Source organism: Miscanthus floridulus, chromosome 15 (assembly GCF_019320115.1).
Source record: "Miscanthus floridulus cultivar M001 chromosome 15, ASM1932011v1, whole genome shotgun sequence".
Taxonomy (NCBI): Eukaryota; Viridiplantae; Streptophyta; class Magnoliopsida; order Poales; family Poaceae; genus Miscanthus; species Miscanthus floridulus.
In genome coordinates, this window is record NC_089594.1 from 82,248,933 (window position 1) to 82,269,433 (window position 20,501).

Below are 20,501 nucleotides of genomic sequence, written 5' to 3' on the forward strand. Positions count from 1 at the left end.
GTGTGTATGTGTGCTATATTTCAAGCTAATCCTAACGAGGCTTAAAAGAATCCTTAGGTACCTTAAGCACACTCCAAGAATTGGTCTTTGGTATCCCAAAGGAGCTAGATTCTAGCTAGTTGGCTATTCCGATTCGGATTATGCCGATTGCAAATTGATAGAAAAAGCACATCCAGAGAGTGCCATTTGCTGGGTAGATCACTAGTGTCTTGGACCTCCTAGAAGCAAAATAGTGTGGCATTGTCCACCGCCGAGGCAGAGTACATTACCACGGGTGCTTATTGTGCACAAATTCTTTACATGAAGCAAACTCTTCTAGACTATGGTGTAGTTCTAGAAAAGGTACCTCTCTTGTGTGACAATGAGAGCATGGTAAAGCTTGCTAATAAACCGGTTCAACACTCTCACACCAAGAACATAGATATCCGCCATCATTTTCTTAGAGATCATGTTGCTAAAAATGATATATCACTAGAAGGTGTAAGGACTGAGGATTAATTGGTGGATATCTTCACTAAACCGCTAGATGAGGCTACATTTTGTCGGTTGAGGAATGAGCTCAATGTGCATGATTTTAGTAACTTCACTAAAAAATAAGCTTGTGTTGTCTCTTGCATTGCATTGTATTATAAAACATGTTTAATTTTTAGTAATGCACTTAGGGCTTGTCTAATATGGTTAAGATAACCGCCGAAAAGCGTGTGAAGAAGCTTAACCTAGGATCAAACTTGACAACCAACTAGACTTACTTTCAAGTATTGCATGGCATGTGCATGTGTGTTGCTTTGTCATTTCTTTTCGGTTATCTTTTGAGCACCCGCTGTGTTTATCCATAAACAGGGAGAGCATTTGAAGCTCCTATTGGTCATAAAACCCTCTCATGTGGTCACATGGTGCTCCTCACCCCTTTTTGTTGCCTATTTTCTTAAAAAGAATTATAGCCTAAGGCAAAATACTTTAAAAATTTTGAGGGCTTGAGAGAGGTCTCTCACATCAGTCCCAATTAGTGTTTATTTGTGTCTTATTGAAGTTGGGACTTGATTGGGAAAAGGCAGTGCGAAGGAACTTTGAAGATCTGCTAAAAAATGGTGACCGGATACTTCACCGGACTCTGCTTCCAGCGTTCGGTTAGTTCACAGGAGGTGAACAGATGCACAGAAGTGACTGGATGCTAAATAGTGTTCCTCCAACGTCCGGTGTGAAGATGGCCCTGTGTCCGATCAAACAAAGAACAAGATGTCAGGATCGACCAAACTCTATTGTGCGTCCGATCATGAGGCACCAGACGTGTCCGGTCATGACTTGAGGGGTTTTGGACCTCTTTGTTGTCGACCAGACTCTGGGTGGTAGCGTCCGGTCGATGCCACCGGTGCATCCAGTCAGTTGAATCCAAGTGGATCTAAAATTCTTTTTTCTTTCCTTGTCTGTCGCAGGGGGGCACCGTATATATTGATCTTCCTTCGTACGCCGCACCACTGCTGCTGCCCTAACCAATGCATACATCGTGCTGCTGTGGTCCCACCATTGCAAAGCCCACGCACCCATGTCACACAGTCCTCGCCACCGTGCCACCACCGTCGCATAGCCCGCGCACCTATGCCGCCTGCGTCGTGCTGCCACGCCACCCCAATGCTCCCGCACCTGCGCCTCCACCATTGTGCCTACGCCTCCCACCACCGCACCCATGCCTGTGCCTCCACTGCTATGTGCTCATGCACCACCACGCCATTGAGCTCTCTGTCCAGGCGCCAGCAACCCTATCCCTAGGCATAACATTCCTGATCCTGAGTGGTGCCCCGCGATCCTCTCCTTTGTTTGTCGGTCGTTAGATCGTCAGATTTCATCAGGTAGCAAGCCATCGATTTCAATTTCTCATCTACTGCTTGCTTCTTAGGGTTTCTTACCTCTAGATGAATATAGTGATTATTTATATTTGCTATCTATTTCATCGTGCAGCGACTTGGTGCTCTTGTGGTTGATTTGATAGTGGCAATTTTACTCAGGACCAAGCCTGTGAGTACGGATTGAGGTCAAGCCTCAAAAGTGTCAGTTGGCAGTTGCTTCTTGTTAGTGGCAATGATTCTCGTCAGCTTCAGAGATGGCATGTTGCAAGAATGCTAGAGGTGGTCCCGATGATGAGGATCCAAGGCCTCCGCCTTGCCTGACTGCTCAGCAAAAGGAATGGCAAAAAAGACTATAAAGAAGAAGCGCAAGTTAGATGATGTTGAGGTAGAGAGAGCAGCAGCAGTGGCAGCCGCCGCAGAGCATGCTGAGAGAGGTGGATCTGGCAGTGGCGTTCGCATAGGTGACCAGTTGTCACCAGCTTAGAGGGCCGCCATTGAGAGTATTGAGACTAGTCTTGGTAGTCCACCGCCCGAGACCATCATGCTTGGAGGATGATGTGTTTCTTTAGATGAGAGTTAGACTTAGGGGTGACTAAGCAGTAGACATAGTCAACAAAGCAGATAGAGGACACCCAACAGGGAGAGCAGGTTGAGGTAGAGTAGGCAGCTTAGCCATAGCTTCGACGCTCCAGTCGCACTCGCACTCAGGTGTCACCGAGGCCTCAAACATAGAGGCAGGGCTCTCGTCCACCTCCCAGACCATAGGGTCCACCTCTTGTGGTTCACCTTGACCTAAGGGCAGCCACAGCCAGACAGGTGTAGCAACTACAGTTCATACAGTTTGAGGATTGGTTTCCACCGAGGTGGGATGAGCGTCCATCAGAGCACTTCTACATCGTGCTGTAGGAGGATTTCTATCAAGCTTATCTCAACAGCGGTGTTGCTTTCAGACCTTAGTGGGTCTGCTCTATAGAGTCTCTAGTTGCAGCTGCAGGCGAGCAGATCCATCCTTACATTTCTTATCTGCCAGGCTTGACAGATCTTCTTGGATGGACTAGTCGCAATGTTCTGTTAGGGGTTTGTGAGTTCTATTCCTCTCTATGGATTGACCCAAGGCATAGGTTTATTCACTTTGTTTTCAGAGGTCATGATTACAGGATCTAGAGCTCGAGGGTTAGAGAGATACTGAGGATTCCTGAGTCACCTATTCTGCTTCATGAGTTATGCTATGGATAGACAAAGCCTCTGAGACACCCTCACGGCGGACTTGTCCCACCTACAGATCTTGTCAGACCATGCTTCATAGAGCCATTTGGCGAGGGGTCGAGTAGGACACCACGTGACCTTACACCTATAGCTCAGCTCCTTGATGCTATTATGAGGATTCTGCTCCTAAGGATGGGCTACCACGAGGGCCTGACTCATATTCAGCTATGGCTAGTGTATCACCTGGTGTCTTAGACTGTCTTTGATATTTGGGATGTGATGCTTTCTGAGATGGAGGACACACTAGCAGAGGGCTTTAGAGGTCACCGTCAGTTGCCTTATGCTCATTGGATCACTTTCATACTCCGAAAGGCAGTTACACACAAGTCTCCAGAGACAATGGTAGAGTGGACATGTGCTACCACTAAGTTTCCATAGTATGACATGAGCCAGATGCTATGTCATAGTCATGCGAGGATACCTCACTAGCCGAGCTATCACCTAGAGGTACTAGAGATAGCAGCTCAGCAGGATGAGATCATCGGGGGCATTACAGCGATAGAGGAGGAACAACTTGATGCACAGCAGGAGGATGAGGTCGAGAGCGACCCGAGTGATAGCTCAAATGATGACTATCAGCTGATTCCGCAGATGGATCCTCGACCACACAATAGACAGGCCAGTGGCTCCAGCTCAACTCCACCACAACCACCGCAGACTGACCCAACTCTTCTAGTTGTACTTGAGCGGCTGAGACAGGACTAGACACGCCAGGCACAGGAGACCATAGCTACACTTGCTCAGGTTTAGGCTTGACAGGATGAGTTCAAGTGGCAGCAGCAAACCATGCAGCAGCAATAGCTTATGATTCAGCAACAGTTACTTAGCTTCATGCAGCATGTATTCACTGCTATTGGGGTTCCTCCTTAGTAGTCTACACCTTAGATAGGTCAGCCTACCACAACCACTCTAGTGACTCCAGCTATACAGCCCAGTGGGCTTTAGAGTCAGGGACAACTAGCCACTCAGTTTGCTTCACCTACAGAGCAGGTGTCCCAGTGGTTTGCTTCACCAGTGATAGCTCAGGGTCCTGACTTTACTCCTATTGTTATGGGCTTCACTTTGTCTCATAGTTCTTCAGTGTTAGTGATAGACACCCTAGTCTCCAGGAGTCTTGGTGCTACCTTTAGTGAGCTTACAGGGCAGCCTACACCTCTAGAGTTACTAGTCCCTATCCCTACCATAGTTGCTCTAGTTACCGGGACTACCGAGACGATTCTATCATCTGTTGCATCGTTCGAGCCACCTCAGACAGTCACTCCTACACTTGAGGCTTCAGCGATAGCGACTGCGGCAGATGTAGCTCCACTTCCTATAGTGCCACCTCCAGAGTCACAGGCCACGCCAGTTGCTGAGCAGACCTAGACCACTTCACCTTCACTTCCAGCTACAGAGGGTTAGACCACTTAGAGTTCAGGGTCAGAGGATGATGTAGCTTAGTTCCAGATCTCTCATCGCACCTTAGCACCCGACTCGACTACTCCTGTCCCACCATCCGTCCCTTAGGTTTTGGTGCTTGATGCCAAAGGTGGAGAGGGAGCGAGTATGTTAGATTTATGGAGAGCGTGTGAGATGGTCTCGATTCGATTCTTTTGGTCTTTTGTGTGTGATACTTTGTGCATTCATGTTTACTTTCATGCATTGTATTATATACAAGTGATGGTGACTTATGTGACATGTGTGCTCTCTACATTGATATATATATGTCATGTCACTTTGTTATGGTTATGCTCATTTGCTTTGCTTCCGCATTTTACTCTGATTCAATTGAGCTTTACTTCATGTACTCATGCTTAATTCATATCTTTTGAGTACACCATGTTGGCTTGGGTCATATAAGCATGCCTAACCCCTTTGTTCTTATTGTCAAAAGCTTATATGAACCAAGCATGTTGAAAACCTCACTCATCTCTTTAACATACTCGAGGTTGTGTTGTCATCAATCACCAAAAAGGGGGAGATGAAAGCATCTAGGCCCCTAGTTGGGTTTCAGTGATTAATGATGACACGAAATTACTATGACTAACGTGTGTTTTGCAGAGGCAATTAAAGTTAGGTCATGGTAATGGCAATTGATTGCGCAATTATGGTTTTCATGCCCCCGTCGATGGAATTTATTTCGATTTTTAAAGGATGGACGACAAGGTTAAGGACGGCTAGTTCTAAGTGTCATTTAGAGTTGAAGAGACACTTAGAGTAGTTTAGAACTTTGTTTTTTCCTTTGGCCATACTATTAAGGGGGTATGGACTAGTATCCTGACCTAGGTGAGTCTAGTGGGTTTGGTGTGGTTCATACTTGTCAAACCTAGCACTAGGTAGCTTAGGAATAGCCCTAAGATCAATTGGAGTCAACTTCATTCACATAGGATTTCGAGTTGGAAGTGAATGGAGGGTCAAATGACTGATTGGACGTTGGAGGGTGAGTCCAGTCAGCTCATTTGATCAACTACAGTGATCTGGTACTGACTGGACGCTGATCTAGTTGTGACCGGACGCTAGAGGGTGAGTTCAGTCAGTTCATTTGATCAACTACAGTCATCTAGTAGTGACCGAACGCTGAGTGGAGGAGCACCGAATGCTGGGCTGCCTGCATCTGGTCGACTCCAGTAAGGTTCTAGAATGGGTTTTTCTTGACTGGACGTGTCCGATTGGTGATGACCGGATGCTGGTCAGAGTCCAATCAGAGCTTAACGGCTCTCTCTAACACAGTGGTGGGCACAACTAACCGGAGCGTTCGGTCAGCCCGCAGAGTGATGACTCAGCCTCCAAACGTTATGTTTTGAATGAGGCGGTATAAATACTTACTCCACTCATCCATGGGCAGTCTCTTGCCCATTTGTTCAGCTAAGAAACACCTTTGGAGTGCAAGAGAGAGCAAGAGCCTAGTGAGGTGATTGAGATTTGATAATCCAAGATTAAGGACCACATTAGTGCATAGGGTGTTGCAAGTGTGCATCCACCCTTCTCATTTGTCTTGTCTTGGTCAAGTGAGAGTTTGTGCTTGTTACTCTAGGTGATCGCCATCACCTAGATAGCTCAGTGGTGATTGGGAGCTTGGTGATCATCCGGTGGAGCTTGTGGATGACCCAAGTCATGTTGTGAGCGGTTGTGGGTGATTCACCGCAACGGAGTGTCAAAGAATAAGCCCGTTGAGAGCACTTGATCCTTTCACGGATCAAGGGGGAGCTCCACCCTTGCGCGGGTGCTCCAACAAGGACTACTGGGGAGTGGCGACTCCCTGATACCTCGGGAAAATATCAACGTGTTCCTTTCCCTCTCTTTACTTTGAGCATTTACATTTGAGCAATTCATTTCATATTTTTACATTCCTAGAATTGTCATGCGGGAGAACAATAGAAATATATTCTAGGCACAACGGGTGAAATTGGCTAAGTGTAGGACTTAATTATTGCAAAATTTTAGAATTAGCCCAATTCACCCCCCCTCTTGGGCATCTTGATCCTTTCACCGTGCACCAGCGGCTTAGGGCCTAGCGTAGGGCCTCGCCCCTAATGCCAATGGCTAAAGGAAGGTGCTCCCATGTGTTGATAGCCAAAGGGCACCGAGCAAGAGCCATCTAGGCCGCCAGGGGCCATGGTGCGTTGTTTACCCACCAAGCTCAAGGGCGCTGCCTCAACTGCCTCTCTTACTCGCACCGGGTGGCAACCTATAGGCTTCCCAAGCGCTACCTATGCTCCATCGATCGGCTCCGCCGACGCTGCTACTGCTTAGGCCGATCATGGTGAGCCGACTAGAGAGACATGCCATGGATGATACCTCTCCAAGTTTGATCCGTTGACACTGGCGCCATGGTCGAACACCACACATGTTGGTCATGACTTCATAGAGGACCTGATGTTGGAGGAGTTTGTAGTCTCACTTGCTGGTAGTCGGACCTCAAGAGGACATTCTAGGGTGCTAGGCTACAACTCTGGCAGCTGCTTCTTTGGATGATGAGACCCCATCAGAGGCAATCTACGTGTACACCTGCGCTCCTTCGAAAAGGCAACATGTGTCAACCCAGCCTGCCTATTCCATCGATCCAGCGTGTTATGGTGACCAGCCTAGTGCTTCCTCGATGAAGCATGTCACTTCACCATCATCCCCTATCCCATTCTGTGGGCAATGGATTCGCTAATTCCATTGCTAGAGCTAGGGCAAGCACAGGTCACGGCACCATGGGTGGTGTAGATCGCCCCATCAGGTGTTGATGCAAATACGAAGGACGAGGAGGGCTATCCACCAGGCTTTGGTCTAGCCGACCCCATAGTGAATGCTACTCTATTAAGTACAATGCCATGGGGTGACCATCTGGTCATGGTTAGTGACACCTTAGCTGCACGTTGCCTCGAGAATTTCACCAAGCGAGTGCTGCAGAAGGTTGACTCATTGCTAATTTGTCAGCCTCCCAAGCAGTAGTCACCTGCTAAGCTGGTGCTACCACTATGGAGCAAGCGTTTGTGGCTCAGAGCCTCTCTGGGGTGCCTAGTCTCAAGTGAGGTGAGATCCTAATCATGCAACGTATGGACATGGTCATGAGTTTATCAACGCTAAGTGCATCAGAAAGGAAGGCCTTCAAGAAGCTCATTGAGGTTGGGCCAAACACTTCCATTGTTGAAGCACTGCATGCACTCTTCACGGATGAAAATGGGTCATGCAGGTAGCAGTGGAGACGCAAGGCCACTTCTTAGGTGGCAACACTTCCCATATCTCAGTTGTCTATTTTTTGTGTAATATCGATACTTGAATCTATGTGGTAGGATGGTCCGATCTCTAGTTGTAGTCCTTTAGACCTCCTATGAGGCTTGAAGCGTGTCATTTGTATGGTTAAACTCTTCTACCTTAAATACAACAATGCTGTAGAGGACCATGATGCCTAAGAGGGGGGTGAATTAGGCAACTTAAAAGTCTAACTCTAAGCTATGGCCACTTTTTCTACCCTTAGCAAAACCTATACAAAAGATAAACTATCTAAATGTGCAACTACGGTTTTGCTATTGTGTTGCTATCTCAACCGCAAATGGAGTTATGCAAACAATGTAAATGCGGAAGATAAACAGTAAGGTAGAGATATGCAAACTCCCATCGATGACTCTGGTATTTTTACCGAGGTATCAAGAAGCGTACAAGCTTCCCCCTAGTCCTCGTTGGAGCCCCTCGCAAGGAATCCCTCGCAAGGGCCAAGCTCCCGGTCGGGTAACTCAATGGATAGCCCCGGTCCTTCCCCACACACAAGTGGGCCTCCAGTGTGCCTTCCGATAAGCCTCTCCCGAACCACTCCCCGTCGTCTTTACTATCAAGCTTCTGGCCGAATCACCGTGGGCCTTATTCCCTTCGGTACACGGTGGTGGCCACACCACAAATGCGGTTGGTGTGATCTCATAAGACTACAAGCCCCTCCGATGTACAATAGTGGTGCACACAAGCATCGAGTGGTAAGAGGTATGCAAACCTCACTAAACACTGGGCCTAAACCTAGAGCAAGCACATAAGCGGTGGTCTAATCAACCTAAGCACTTCGCAAAGCACCTACGCTAATCACCTAATGAATCACTAAGCACTATGCAAGTGGAGATCACTAAACTAGTGTATCAACACCCTTGGTATGTTTCCTCATCTCCACACTTCTCAAATGCCTGGTTGGGGGCTCTATTTATAAGCCTCACTGAGAAAGTAGCCGTTGGGGACGAAATCCCACTTTTCTGCTACTAATCGGGCGTTGCTTTCGTCCTGGCCAGACGCGTCCGATCGTCCCAACCGTTAGAGCCGTGATCAACTGATCGAACGCTAATGGTGTCCGATCACATGCCACCGGACGTCTCTGGTCACAATTTCACTGCTCTGGAACCTCTTTGTACTCGATCGTATGCTGCAGTTCCTACGTCCGGTCGATTAGCCGCCAACGTCTGGTCAATGCTGAATGTGTTGCTGGGATGATGAACAATGCCATCGGTGCATCTGGCCACTTTACTGTTCTGTGTCCGATCGCTACTGCTGATGCCTGCTGTTGCCGAGCCTCTTGATCGAAGCATCCGGTCACTATGCCACCAGCATCTAGTGCTGCATCCGGTCACTTCTATGAGCTCGTTTCTTCACGCTCTTGCATCTGGCTTGGTTCCTATCTTCGTGCTTGGACTTTGTTTGATATCTTGGGTCTTCTCTTGTGCTTCTAGGGTCTTGCTTAAGGTGTTGATCATCTGATCATCACGTCACCTTCGTCCAAGTCACGTCTTGCACCCTATTGGACTACAAAACAATCACTTGCAAATTCATTAGTCCAATTTGGTTGTGTTGGTCATCAAACACCAAAATCCATAGTAAATGGGTCTAAGGTCCATTTTCCTTACAATGTCCCCATTTTTGGTGATTGATGACAACACGACCAAAGCAAGCAAATAATAAAAATTTGGAATTTAAAAACTATCTACTCGTTAGGATGCAATGCAAAGGGCAAGATTATATGATGCTAAAAGTTACCGATTGTAAGACTAAAGGATACCAAATGAAGATACCAATTGTAAAGCTAAAAGGTACCACATGTAAACATCTTTGAAACTTATCTTGCCCTTTCAAATGTCCTCATGTGGCATTATGGATTTAAGCATTGCTACAAATTCTCCCCATTTCATAGACTAATCCATAATCCACTATCCTCCTTTTTCTCGGGCCATTACCACTTGTAGACCATTACCTCTTGTAAATTATTATGATCTTACTTTTGGTCCTACAATTTTATGCTTGCTTTTGGTTCTCTAAATTCTCCCCCTTTGGAATCAAACATTGAAAACGAAGACATTAGTAGCACAAGGGAGGGTCAAACTTTGTGATTCTTTGTATGTGGAGTGGAATGGTGTGGATTGGGTCACAAAATTTGACTCTCACATTACATAGACTAAGCTCCCCCTAAATATATGCATACATATGATGGAGAATATAGTTTATGCATAATTGACAAATTAATGCTCAAGGGAGTTTAATCTATATAATGCATGGAGAAAGCATATAAATACCAAAGTGAAATCAACATGATGATATCAGTTTAGAAATACCACATGTGGAAACCAATTTGATTTATACCACTTGCAATAGGTGGTGGATATTTGAAGTATGATGCTTAACTCTGGGGACTTCATTTTCCTTGCAATGAGACTACTGCACACATGATAAGCTTAAAAATATGTTAGTCTCAAAGCATCCAACTTGTAGAGTAACCTCCCCCTAAATTTGTGCGCACAAGTATAGAATACTTGTAGGAGACATGCACATTGATTTTAGAATAAAAAAATACCACTTGAAAGATGACATCACATGAATGTGAGAATCGTTTTCGATGATGATATTCGGGAGAAATTATCTATAATTTGGACTTTGGCACATATTAGATGAACAATTGTAAAACAAGCTATGTGCCATGCTCCTAAACAATTTAAACCATGTGGGTTTGCTCCAAGGGTCAAGAGTGAAACCGAGCAAGCCTACCATATGATTTACCTAGTGTATGCATGACAAAAGATATAAGTATGCAAATGCAAACCTAGGCATGAAAAGTAACTAGATGCTAAAAGATACCAATTTGTAAGAAATGCCACTTGTAGGAAATATAAATTGAAAGAAATTACATCTAGTTACCTAACATGGGAAGGAGAATTTGGGTCCATAGTATTCACTAACCCACTTGGCAATGACTTTATTCATAATGATGCACCCCATGAAATGCACCAATACTTTTACCAAGTCTCCAAATTCTCCGATGTCCATCGGACTTCTCACTTCCCTTTTGGGATCCAAACCTTCTTGGTGCTCTTCATATTTGAAATGATCTCTATTGGCACCCAAAAGCGTTTGACCCCATTGTTGGCTTGCTTGTTCACCTTGATGGCGACCACCTTGGTATTTTTCTTCTTCTTCAAGAGATAAGGTGTGGAGGCCTTTTTGTCCACCTTATTGGTGTAGGTGTTAGAGAGCATGATTGTTTGCTTTTTCTCTTTCTTCTTTGCTCCTCCCCCATTATTCACCTTGCACTCATAGGACTTGTGACCATCCTTGTGGCACACGTAGCAAACCATGGTTTGCCTTCATCAAGCTTCTTCACTCCCTTGATGGTGTTATCTTGATGAAGTTGGGCTTGCTCCGTCTTGCCTTTCACTTGAGTCAAGTTCTTGGTGAGGCAAGCCACTTCTTGCTTGAGCTGCTCATTCTCCATTTGCAACCTCTTGTGTGCATGTATCTACAACAACTTTCTCAACACAAACTTGGTTGCACAAGGGTGAGTCTAAACATAAATCATTGCAAGAAGTAGAAGCATCTTTTTAGGCACGTTAAAGATAGAACTTTTCTTTTTAGGTGCCTCCGTGGGGGTAGAACCGATGGATTCAAGATTAGCAACTTTATTTGTTAGCTCATCACAATATTTGCACATAATTTCCATTTTAGTAAGCAAACTTTTATAAGCATCTTATGAGCTAGCTAACTTTTTCTTTAATTTTTCATTTTTCTTTACAAGTTGCTCATCATTGATTGTGCAATTATTTGTATTTGCACTAGTCTCAAGTTGCTCAATTTTAGTACATAGCTCCATACTAAGATTGGCAAAAGTTTCATATTGTTCAACTAAAGTAGCATAAGCTTGTTCTGAGCTATCTAGTTTTTCTTTTAATTTTTCAAGCTTCTTTTGTTGACTAGTGCAAACTTTAGCAAAGTTAAGATTTTCTTGCACAATTTCATCATAAGAAGGTAGCTCATCATCGCTATCACTATTATTGTCACTGTCGCTAGGGATAGACTTTTTGTTACCTCGTGCCATTAGGCACACACGTGAAGTGCTTGATGAGGAGTGCTTGTGCCCTCGCCTCTTGTGATGGTCTTCTTCTTCACTTGAAGAAGTATCCCATGACCTTATTAATGTGAGGGCTTTGTCCTTGCATGCCTTCTTATTTGTCTTAGGTGTGGGCTTGTTTGGATAAACTTTCACAAAGTGCCTCAACTCACCGCATCTATAGCATCATTTTTTTCTTTGCTCATTTCTTTGATTGGTGAAGATGAAATCTTTAATTTGGATGGGCACACCCTTGATATTGATCCTTTAGATCATCTTCTCCACCTTGTTGATAAGTTTGATTGATTTTTCATCAAGGTCAGAGGTGGAGGAGGAAGATTGATCATCATCACTTGACTCTTCATCATCATCATCGTCATCATCTTCTTCTTCATCATCACTTGAGGAGCTTGAGCTTGAGTTTGTCTCAACTTGATTGTCCTTCATCTTCTTTTTCTCACTACATGTGAGAGCTTTGCCTTTCCTTGATGAAGAGACTTCTTGTTGACCCATTTTGTGTGACATTTCAAATGCCACAATCTTGCCAATGACTATGACTGGGGTCATTGTTCTCAAGTCCTCCATATTGTGAAGGATGGTCATGATGCTTGTATATTTCTTTTGTGGTAGCACAGAGATGATCTTCCTCGCGATGTCCGCATCATCTAGCTTTGTTAATCCTACTAAATGGAGCTCATTGATAATTAGATTCAAACGAGAATACATATCACGAACAAGCCCATCATCATTCATTTCAAAGGAATCATAATTTTGTTTAGCTAGACAATGTTTTTGCTCACGGACATTAGTTGTGCCGTCATAGAGCTCTTGGAGTTTTAACCAAATTTCATGTGCCGTATTTAAAGTGAACACTTGGTTAAACACATCCATGCTAAAAGATTCAAACAAGCAATTTTTAGCTCTAGCATTGAAATGAATTTATTTTTCTTCACTCTTCATGGGTTTATCAGGATTCTTAATGGGTTTCATCCCATCATGAGTTACTCTCCAAACACCCAAATCTACCACCTCAAGGTGATAAGCCATTCTAGCTTTATAGTAAGGGAAGTTAGTACCATCAAAGTGCGGAGGCCTAGAGGTATCCATCTCAACCACTCTAAATAGCATCGGCTCAATGGCGGTGAAGCCAAAGGTCCAAATTGAGCCAACTGGCTCTGATACCACTTGTAGGGGACCGTGACACCTAAGAGGGGGGTGAATTAGGCAACTTAAAAGTCTAACTCTAAGCTATGGCCACTTTTTCTACCCTTAGCAAAACCTATGCAAAAGATAAACTATCTAAATGTGCAACTACGGTTTTGCTAGTGTGTTGCTATCTCTAACACAAAAGGAGTTATGCAAACAATGTAAATGTGGAAGCTAAAGAGTAAGACAGAGATATACAAACTCCCATCGATGACTCCGGTATTTTTACCAGGGTATCGAGAAGCGCGTAAGCTTCCCCCTAGACCTCGTTGGAGCCCCTCGCAAGGAATCCCTCGCAAGGGCCAAGCTTCTGGTTGGGTAACTCCGTGGATAGCCCTAGGTCTTCTCCACACGTAAGTGGGTCTCTAGTGTGCCTTTCGGCAAGTCTCTCCTAGACCGCTCCTCGCCATCTTCACTATCAAGCTTCTAGCCGAACCGCTGCGGGCCTTGTTCCCTTCGGTACACGGTGGCAGCCACACCACAAACGCGGTTGGTGTGACCTCGCAAGACTACAAGCCCCTCCGATGTACAACAGTGGTGCGCGCAAGCACCGAGTGGTAAGAGGTATACAAACCTCACTAAACACTAGGCCTAAACATAGAGCAAGCGCATAAGCGGTGGTCTAATCAACCTAAGAACTTTGTAAAGCACCTATGTTAATCACCTAATGAATCACTAAGCACAATGCAAGTGGAGATCACTAAAATAGTGTATCAACACCCTTGGTATGTTTCCTCAGCTGCACACTTCTCAAATGGCCAGTTCGAGGGTTCTATTTATAAGCCCCACTGAGAAAGTAGCCGTTGAGAACGAAATCCTGCTTTTCTGCTACTGACCGAACGCTGCTTTCGTCCTGACCAGACGTGTTCGGTCGTTCCGACCGCTAGAGCCGTGATCAACTAATCGGACGCTGATGGCGTCCGGTTGCAATTTCGCTGCTCTGGAACCTCTCTATACTCGATCAGATGCTGTAGTTTCTGTGTCCTGTCGATTAGCCGCCAGCGTTCGGTCAATGCTGAATGTGATGCCGGGATGATGAACAGTGCCATCGGTGCATTCGGTCACTTTACTGTTCTGCGTTCGGTCGCTGTTGCTAACGCCTGCTATTGCCGAGCCTCCTGATTTGTGCGTCTGGTTGTTATGCCACCAGCGTCCGGTGCTGCGTCCGGTCACTTCTGTGAGCTCATTTCTTTGCGCTCTTGCGTTCGGCTTGGTTCCTATCTTCGTGCTTGGACTTTGTTTGATATCTTGGGTCTTCTCTTATGCTTGTAGGGTCTTGCTTAAGGTGTTGATCATCCGATCATCACGTCGCCTTCATCCAAGTCACGTCTTGCACCCTATTAGACTACAAAACAATCACTTGTAAATTTATTAGTCCAATTTGATTGTGTTGGTCATGAAACACCAAAATACATAGTAAATGCGCCTATGGTCCATTTTCCTTATAGATGCACAAACCTTCTGCGGGCGAGAAAAAGCATTCAATCTTGTGTCAGGCATTCCATCGAGCATGTGCTAGGTTGCACACGCTCTGATCCTTGCTTACACGTACAGATGTACATGCATTGGTTTTTTGCCTGGCCCAAGCACGGCACGACCCGTTGTTATGCCACATCCAGGCACGTAGGGCTGGCATGACACAGTCTAGAAAAATCATCTGAGCCTGACAAAGTCCCGCTATCTAGTCAAATGTATATTTCCCTCGAGTGACGCCACAGCGGAAGCGGTCTTGGTCGTAATGGGAGCGAGAGTACTAAACCTCGCCTCAAAAATCTGCTTATATGGCTTAGTTCCACACGTGAAACGGGTCTACATACACGTGTAGCATCTCTGTTACACTTTTATCCTCAGTTCGTGTAAAAGGGTTAACCCGGAGGTAATACGTTTGAAATAATAAGGTTATAAACAGGGTTCAAAATTTCGGCGAAATTTCGCGAAATTCGGTAATTTCGGTGGTGTCTAAAAGAAAAATCTGAAATTTTGTAATACACTAATACATATGTTATATAACTTTAGACTCATTTTTTTATTGTTTATATTGCATATTTTTGTATTCAATAGATGTGTAGTCATAAATCATACTAATATTTGTTTAGATTTAAATGTTTTTTTTTAGAAAAAGCATACTTCATGTGCTAGTCTTTAAAAAAAATTTGCCGAAATTTCGGCCGAATTTCACGAAATTCGGAAGTTTCGGTGGTGGCCGAAATTTTTGCAATACCAAAATTGAAAACCCTGGTTACAAGCTGGCCCTCACCTTCTAAACTTCCAAGGTGGTACTAAACCCACCAACTACAATTCCTTATGTGCCACTTGAGTCAAGTTTACAATTATTATAGGCATGTGACGGGCTAGGGTGTTACACATCTATTAGAACAGCGAACATACACCAGCTCTCGCCGTCCTCTACACTCGCCGGCTGGCCTCCCGCCTCTCGCGTGCGGGGCTGAGCATTGGATCCAAGGCCCGAGCTTTGTCAGCGCGCGACTGGTGGTGCTGGGACACCAAGACGACATCAAGCGGAGGTGACGATGATGACAACGTCAGACAAAGTGATGTAATGTCTTCGATCAGTTGCCTCCCGCGAGCCGAGCTGCGAGTGCTTCCAAGCCTGATGAGCCGGTGCGTCGGAAAAAAAAAAACAACAGCAGAGGAGCTGCGCTGCCTAGCGGTGTGATGAGTTTGTGGGACGCATGGCTTCCATCCTTTCGGTGGTATTGGACGCATCGAATTTTGTTCCCTTTTGACTGACTTGAGGGGCGCCACTACGTTATACGAATAATGCCACACACAAAAAAAAAAAGAGAAGAAAAGTGTGGTATTCGGAGCTACAAATGCACTGGCATGCGCTCACCTTGTCCCAGCCCTCAGCAGCAGCATCCTCAAGATTTTGTTTCTTGCAGCTAAGCTATAGGTTGAGGGTAGCTACTAGATACATCTATCTGCTCACCCATTTCGTCACTGATCTGGGGCGAGGGAAATGGAACAACAAGTGCTATCCTTCCAGAGAGGACATCATGGATCTCGGAATAATGCCTCTAGGGAGGAGGAGGAGACGCGTGAACGTTTATCATCACTGATCCGCCAAAAGGGCCTCACCGGCGGCAGAGATGCTGATTGCTACAGCTGGGTGCTTCTTGCTGAGTCGTCCAGAGACAGATTTGTAAGAATATATATATCTAGTAACATATATACATACATAACTCGATCCATTCATCGATTAAATTGCATTGGTTAACACCTCACAAAAAAAATGGATTGGTTGTTTCGCAAAAAAAAAAAAAGGATTTGTTAACAACTGACAGAGTTGATTGTAGATCATCCTTGAAGGGATCCACGAGAGCTGCTGCCTTGCTGCGCGCAACGATGATTTCCAGCTGGTTGCGGTTGGAAGCGCAGCCGCCTCAGAGGACGATGGTTGCGCGGTTTATTGGCCCGAGGCAACAGACCTAGCATGCGTGCTTCACAAAATCATGAGGAAGAAAAGAAACGCAGCAAATGAATCAGAGATCCTCCAAGAATCTGCCATCCGCGGCCTTCTCATCTACCATCTAGTTGGGTGTGAGGCCCAGTTCAGAAGAGCTGAGGACGAGTTCTGGGTGTATATTCCACGATCCTCCGTTGCCTCATCACTTCGTAGTTTGGAGCTGGAGATGCAGATGCTTTCGCGAGTTCTCAAGCCACCGAGTGTACTTGCCGCCGCCTCGCCGTTGCTGTTTGCCCGAGGTCATCTCGACAACACTGCCTCCTCTTCCAATGCTCCTTTGGTACATACGGTAAGTCACCAAGCGTAAAGCACATTTTCAGTACGATTTGACATTTTGTGAGCAATTTTATGTTTTTATCTTTTTCCTAGCAGGTTCCATGATGACTACATGGAAACTTTATTGGGATCCATTATTTAGAATTTTTAGAAATTATCTTTTTAGCATGATATTTATTATCATGGTATATTAGTTTAATATAGCTTAAAGTAGATTGTCAGTGGCATTGCCATATGTTTTGTTAATGGACCATTTTCCACACTTGATAAGCTATCATAATAAATATTTATTCTAAGATATCGATGTTTACTTGGTTCACATTGTGAAACACTTCATTATGTTTACTTTTAACTTAATAGTGCTAGAAGTGTGTAATTTAAAAATATATATAATGTACTTTTTGGGTATTGAATTAGTATTTGTAATAGCTTATATTAGTATTTACATGTGGATTGGAGAGATAATTTTGTTTATTTTTTGTAATGGGTGATGTGGATAATTTAGATAGAAATGAAAAGATGTTACTACTACATAATGGTACATATGGGTAATTTGAATAATGCAAATATAGCAATAATTTACATTATCTTTCATAATAGCATACATATGTGATTTAGATATAAATTGAGGGGGTTATTTTCAAATTATCTTTTACAATGGTAGAAGTGGCCAATTTTGGTGTAAATTTAGGGGTTACTTTGAATTATCTAAAGTGCGTAATTTAGATAAAAATTTAGAGGGTTATTTTAAATTATCTTTCACGATGACAGAGATGGCCAATTTTGGTGCAAATTTAGGGGGTTATTTTATGTATTTTTCATAACGACAGTGGTGGGTAATTTTTTTATACATGCGAATATATTCATTGACTATTATTGGAGATGATGTTAGAGTCTACCAAATCAAAGGACATATGTTTCTAACTATTGTGAGAATTTTTAGGATTTATCTTCTTTATAGCGTGTCTGGTGAGAATAACGTGGAGGCTCCAATGAATTTCTTGGATTTATCTTTTTTATAACACGTCAGGTGAGAATTAATGGAATTAATTTGGAGCCTCCATTGAATATTTATTACATGTGGATTTGAGAGATAATTTTGCTTATTTTTTTGGAATGTATGCGGATAATTTATATATAAATGAAAAAGGTGTTACTTTATATTATCTTTCATGGCACACAGGGTAATTTGAATAATGCAAACTTATTAGCAATAGTTTACATTATCTTTCATAATAGCATCTGTAGGCGATTTAGATATCAATTGAGGGGGTTGTTTTTAAATTATATTTTAGAATGGTAAAGGTGGGTAATTTGGATGCAATTTAGGAGTTAATTTGAATTATCTATCATACTGACAAAAGTGGGTAATTTAGATAAAAATTTAGGTATTATTTCGAATTATCATTCATAAATGGCGAATGTGGGTAATTTTGATGCAAATTTAGAGGGTTAATGGCAGCAGTGGGCAATTTTTTTTTATATAAGCGAACAGATCCAATGGCTATTATTAGAGATGAAGGTTAGAGTGTACCAAATTATATGACAGATGTTTCAAATTATTGTGAGAATTTGTAGAATTTATCTTTTTTTATATTATGTCTGGTGAGAATTAACGTAGAGGCTCTAACGAATTTCTAGGATTTATCTTTTCTGTAGAATGTCCAGTGAGAATTAACGTGGAGCCTCCGTTAGAATCCCCAGTTAGTAATAGTAAGAGAAGATAACATGTGATCAATGCAGGCCCTCATCTCATTAGGAATTGACAACTCCACTTCCGAAGCAGCCAGTTATCTGCCTCCCGAATTGCCTATGATCATGACTACTGCCGTCGATACATATACTAGCGGCAATATGAATACGATCATGGCCACTGCCGGCGACAGTAACAGCACTCTAGGCCGCAGTCTTCTTGACTTAATGCAGGAGCTTGCAGGGTTCATTACTAGATCATCAGGCGGACGCGGCAGAAACGGCGGTGGCGGCGTCCACCCTGCTTTGATTGAATTCTTGATCCGGCGTTGGTGGCATGACTATGACTTGGAGGCACAACGGCGTCTCGAAATATTCTTGGCCTTGGCCAACTCTAACTTGGAGGCAGGAGGACAAGCTCATCGGGTTGCCCACCTTCTCCCTGCTGCCGCCGCTGCTCCAGCTCAAGAACCATCGGTAAATTCTTGCTCCCATCAAATTCACCTCCTACTTACGGTTTGTTTTGTTCTCGAATAAAACTACACTTAAAAAAGATCTCTTTTCGCGCCTAAAAAAACTGCCTCCTTTTCCTTACAGGATATCGCCAAAATGCTCAAAGGTGTTATGGTGCAAGCTTTTGCCGCGTTCCTACCAGCGTGCGTGACGGCGTACCCTCAGTTAAAGGACGCTCCTGATCACGTCAAGTTCACAACTTTTGGTGCCCTGGCGTTCATCACCGTGGGCTTGTTCGCCGCGATCCTGTCCAGATCGGTGGCTCGTCACGGGCTGTCCTTCCGCCTGGTGTCTTTTTCAGCCATTGCCGTCTTGACGTTCGGCGTCGCGTCTCTGTTCTCTTCACCAACCTACATCGCTTTCACTGCACTTGTTGGAGTGGCACTGAATTTAATCGTAATGTTCCTACGTATACGGTTCTAGCTAAATAAGACCCGATCCATGGATGTTCAATATTTTGGCTTTTCTAGATACGTAACTTTTGTTATGTACCTAGATATATGATACGTCCAGATACACCATAAAAGTTACGTGTCTAGAAAAGTCAAAACGACTTATAAATTATAACGGAGGGAATATAATTCTGTGGATGGCATCGGCATGTATTGATAGATAGCACTATATATGATGTATAGTAGAGTAAAGGTGGGGTAAATTAATTTTGCTGCTTTAATAATAAGAAGAAGATGTGTGAAATCCATTCAATTAGCGTCAAATTGAGGAGGTCCGTCCCTCTTTTCTTCTGCACTAGCTTGTATATATGTTGGCAGATTCAACATACTTTGTTTTATTTCGTGATGAAGTGTACGTGCTGTCCGGTTCGTGTGCCGTGCGCGTGTACGTGTTCGCTCTCGTCGTGTCGTGCCCGTGGGGGCTGTGGATGGAATGTTGGCTGGGCTGCAGGCCCATATGATTCTTCTTGCGATGGTCCACGTCGAAGGAACATGGTATGCTGGGCTTCCAGGCCCATGTTTTGCTTCGCTGCGGGCCGATATGGAATTGGAAATCCTTTTTCGGGACCTCAAACTCCAAACATGGCGGTTTCATCCTTCTTTAATTAGAAAATCCAGTAAGCAGGTGTCTATCTAAACCATAAAAATTAATTCTAATCTTCAAAAAAATTGAGAAAAAAATAGGGACAGATCGAAACACAATAAGCATAAATAAAATATTTACTAGCAAATATGTCCATGCTGTGTAATGAGAGAAAAAAACTATTAAACATGTGGCAAACAACAATAAAAATGTTATATATTTGTTTACTTATGTTTTATCATTTTTTATAAAATTCTAAAACTAATTTATTTTATGATGATCATGGCGTTCATAATATAAGTTAATATTTACTCTAATTGTAGGTTTTTCTGAGCATTATAGATTATAGCCATTATTGGATTGAAGC

General features: G+C 43.8%; 1 protein-coding gene across 4 annotated transcripts; it reads left to right on the top strand.

Moving 5' to 3' along the window:
- The first annotated feature begins 15,980 nt into the window (after positions 1-15,980).
- LOC136509187 (uncharacterized) lies at positions 15,981-19,787 on the top strand. 4 transcript variants are annotated; one of them, XM_066504013.1, is made up of 5 exons: positions 15,981-16,294; positions 16,449-16,907; positions 17,838-17,924; positions 18,638-19,063; positions 19,184-19,787. In XM_066504013.1, the coding sequence occupies exons 1-3, from the start codon at positions 16,112-16,114 to the stop codon at positions 17,853-17,855; spliced, it is 660 nt and encodes a 219-aa protein (XP_066360110.1). In that variant the 5' UTR covers positions 15,981-16,111; the 3' UTR covers positions 17,856-17,924; positions 18,638-19,063; positions 19,184-19,787. The 4 variants fall into 4 exon arrangements, 3 of the variants coding, with proteins under 3 accessions (XP_066360110.1, XP_066360111.1, XP_066360109.1); XM_066504014.1 differs by having other exon boundaries at positions 16,991-19,063; XM_066504012.1 differs by having other exon boundaries at positions 17,838-19,063.
- The last annotated feature ends 714 nt before the right edge of the window (positions 19,788-20,501 follow it).

What these genes read in the sequence shown, in the direction of transcription:
- LOC136509187 (XM_066504012.1), top strand. Translation starts at nt 16,112, where the DNA reads ATGGAACAACAAGTGCTATCCTTCCAGAGAGGACATCATGGATCTCGG. An exon ending in AGTCGTCCAGAGACAGATTT is followed by an intron (nt 16,295 to 16,448) that starts GTAAGAATATAT and finishes AGTTGATTGTAG; the next exon opens with ATCATCCTTGAAGGGATCCA.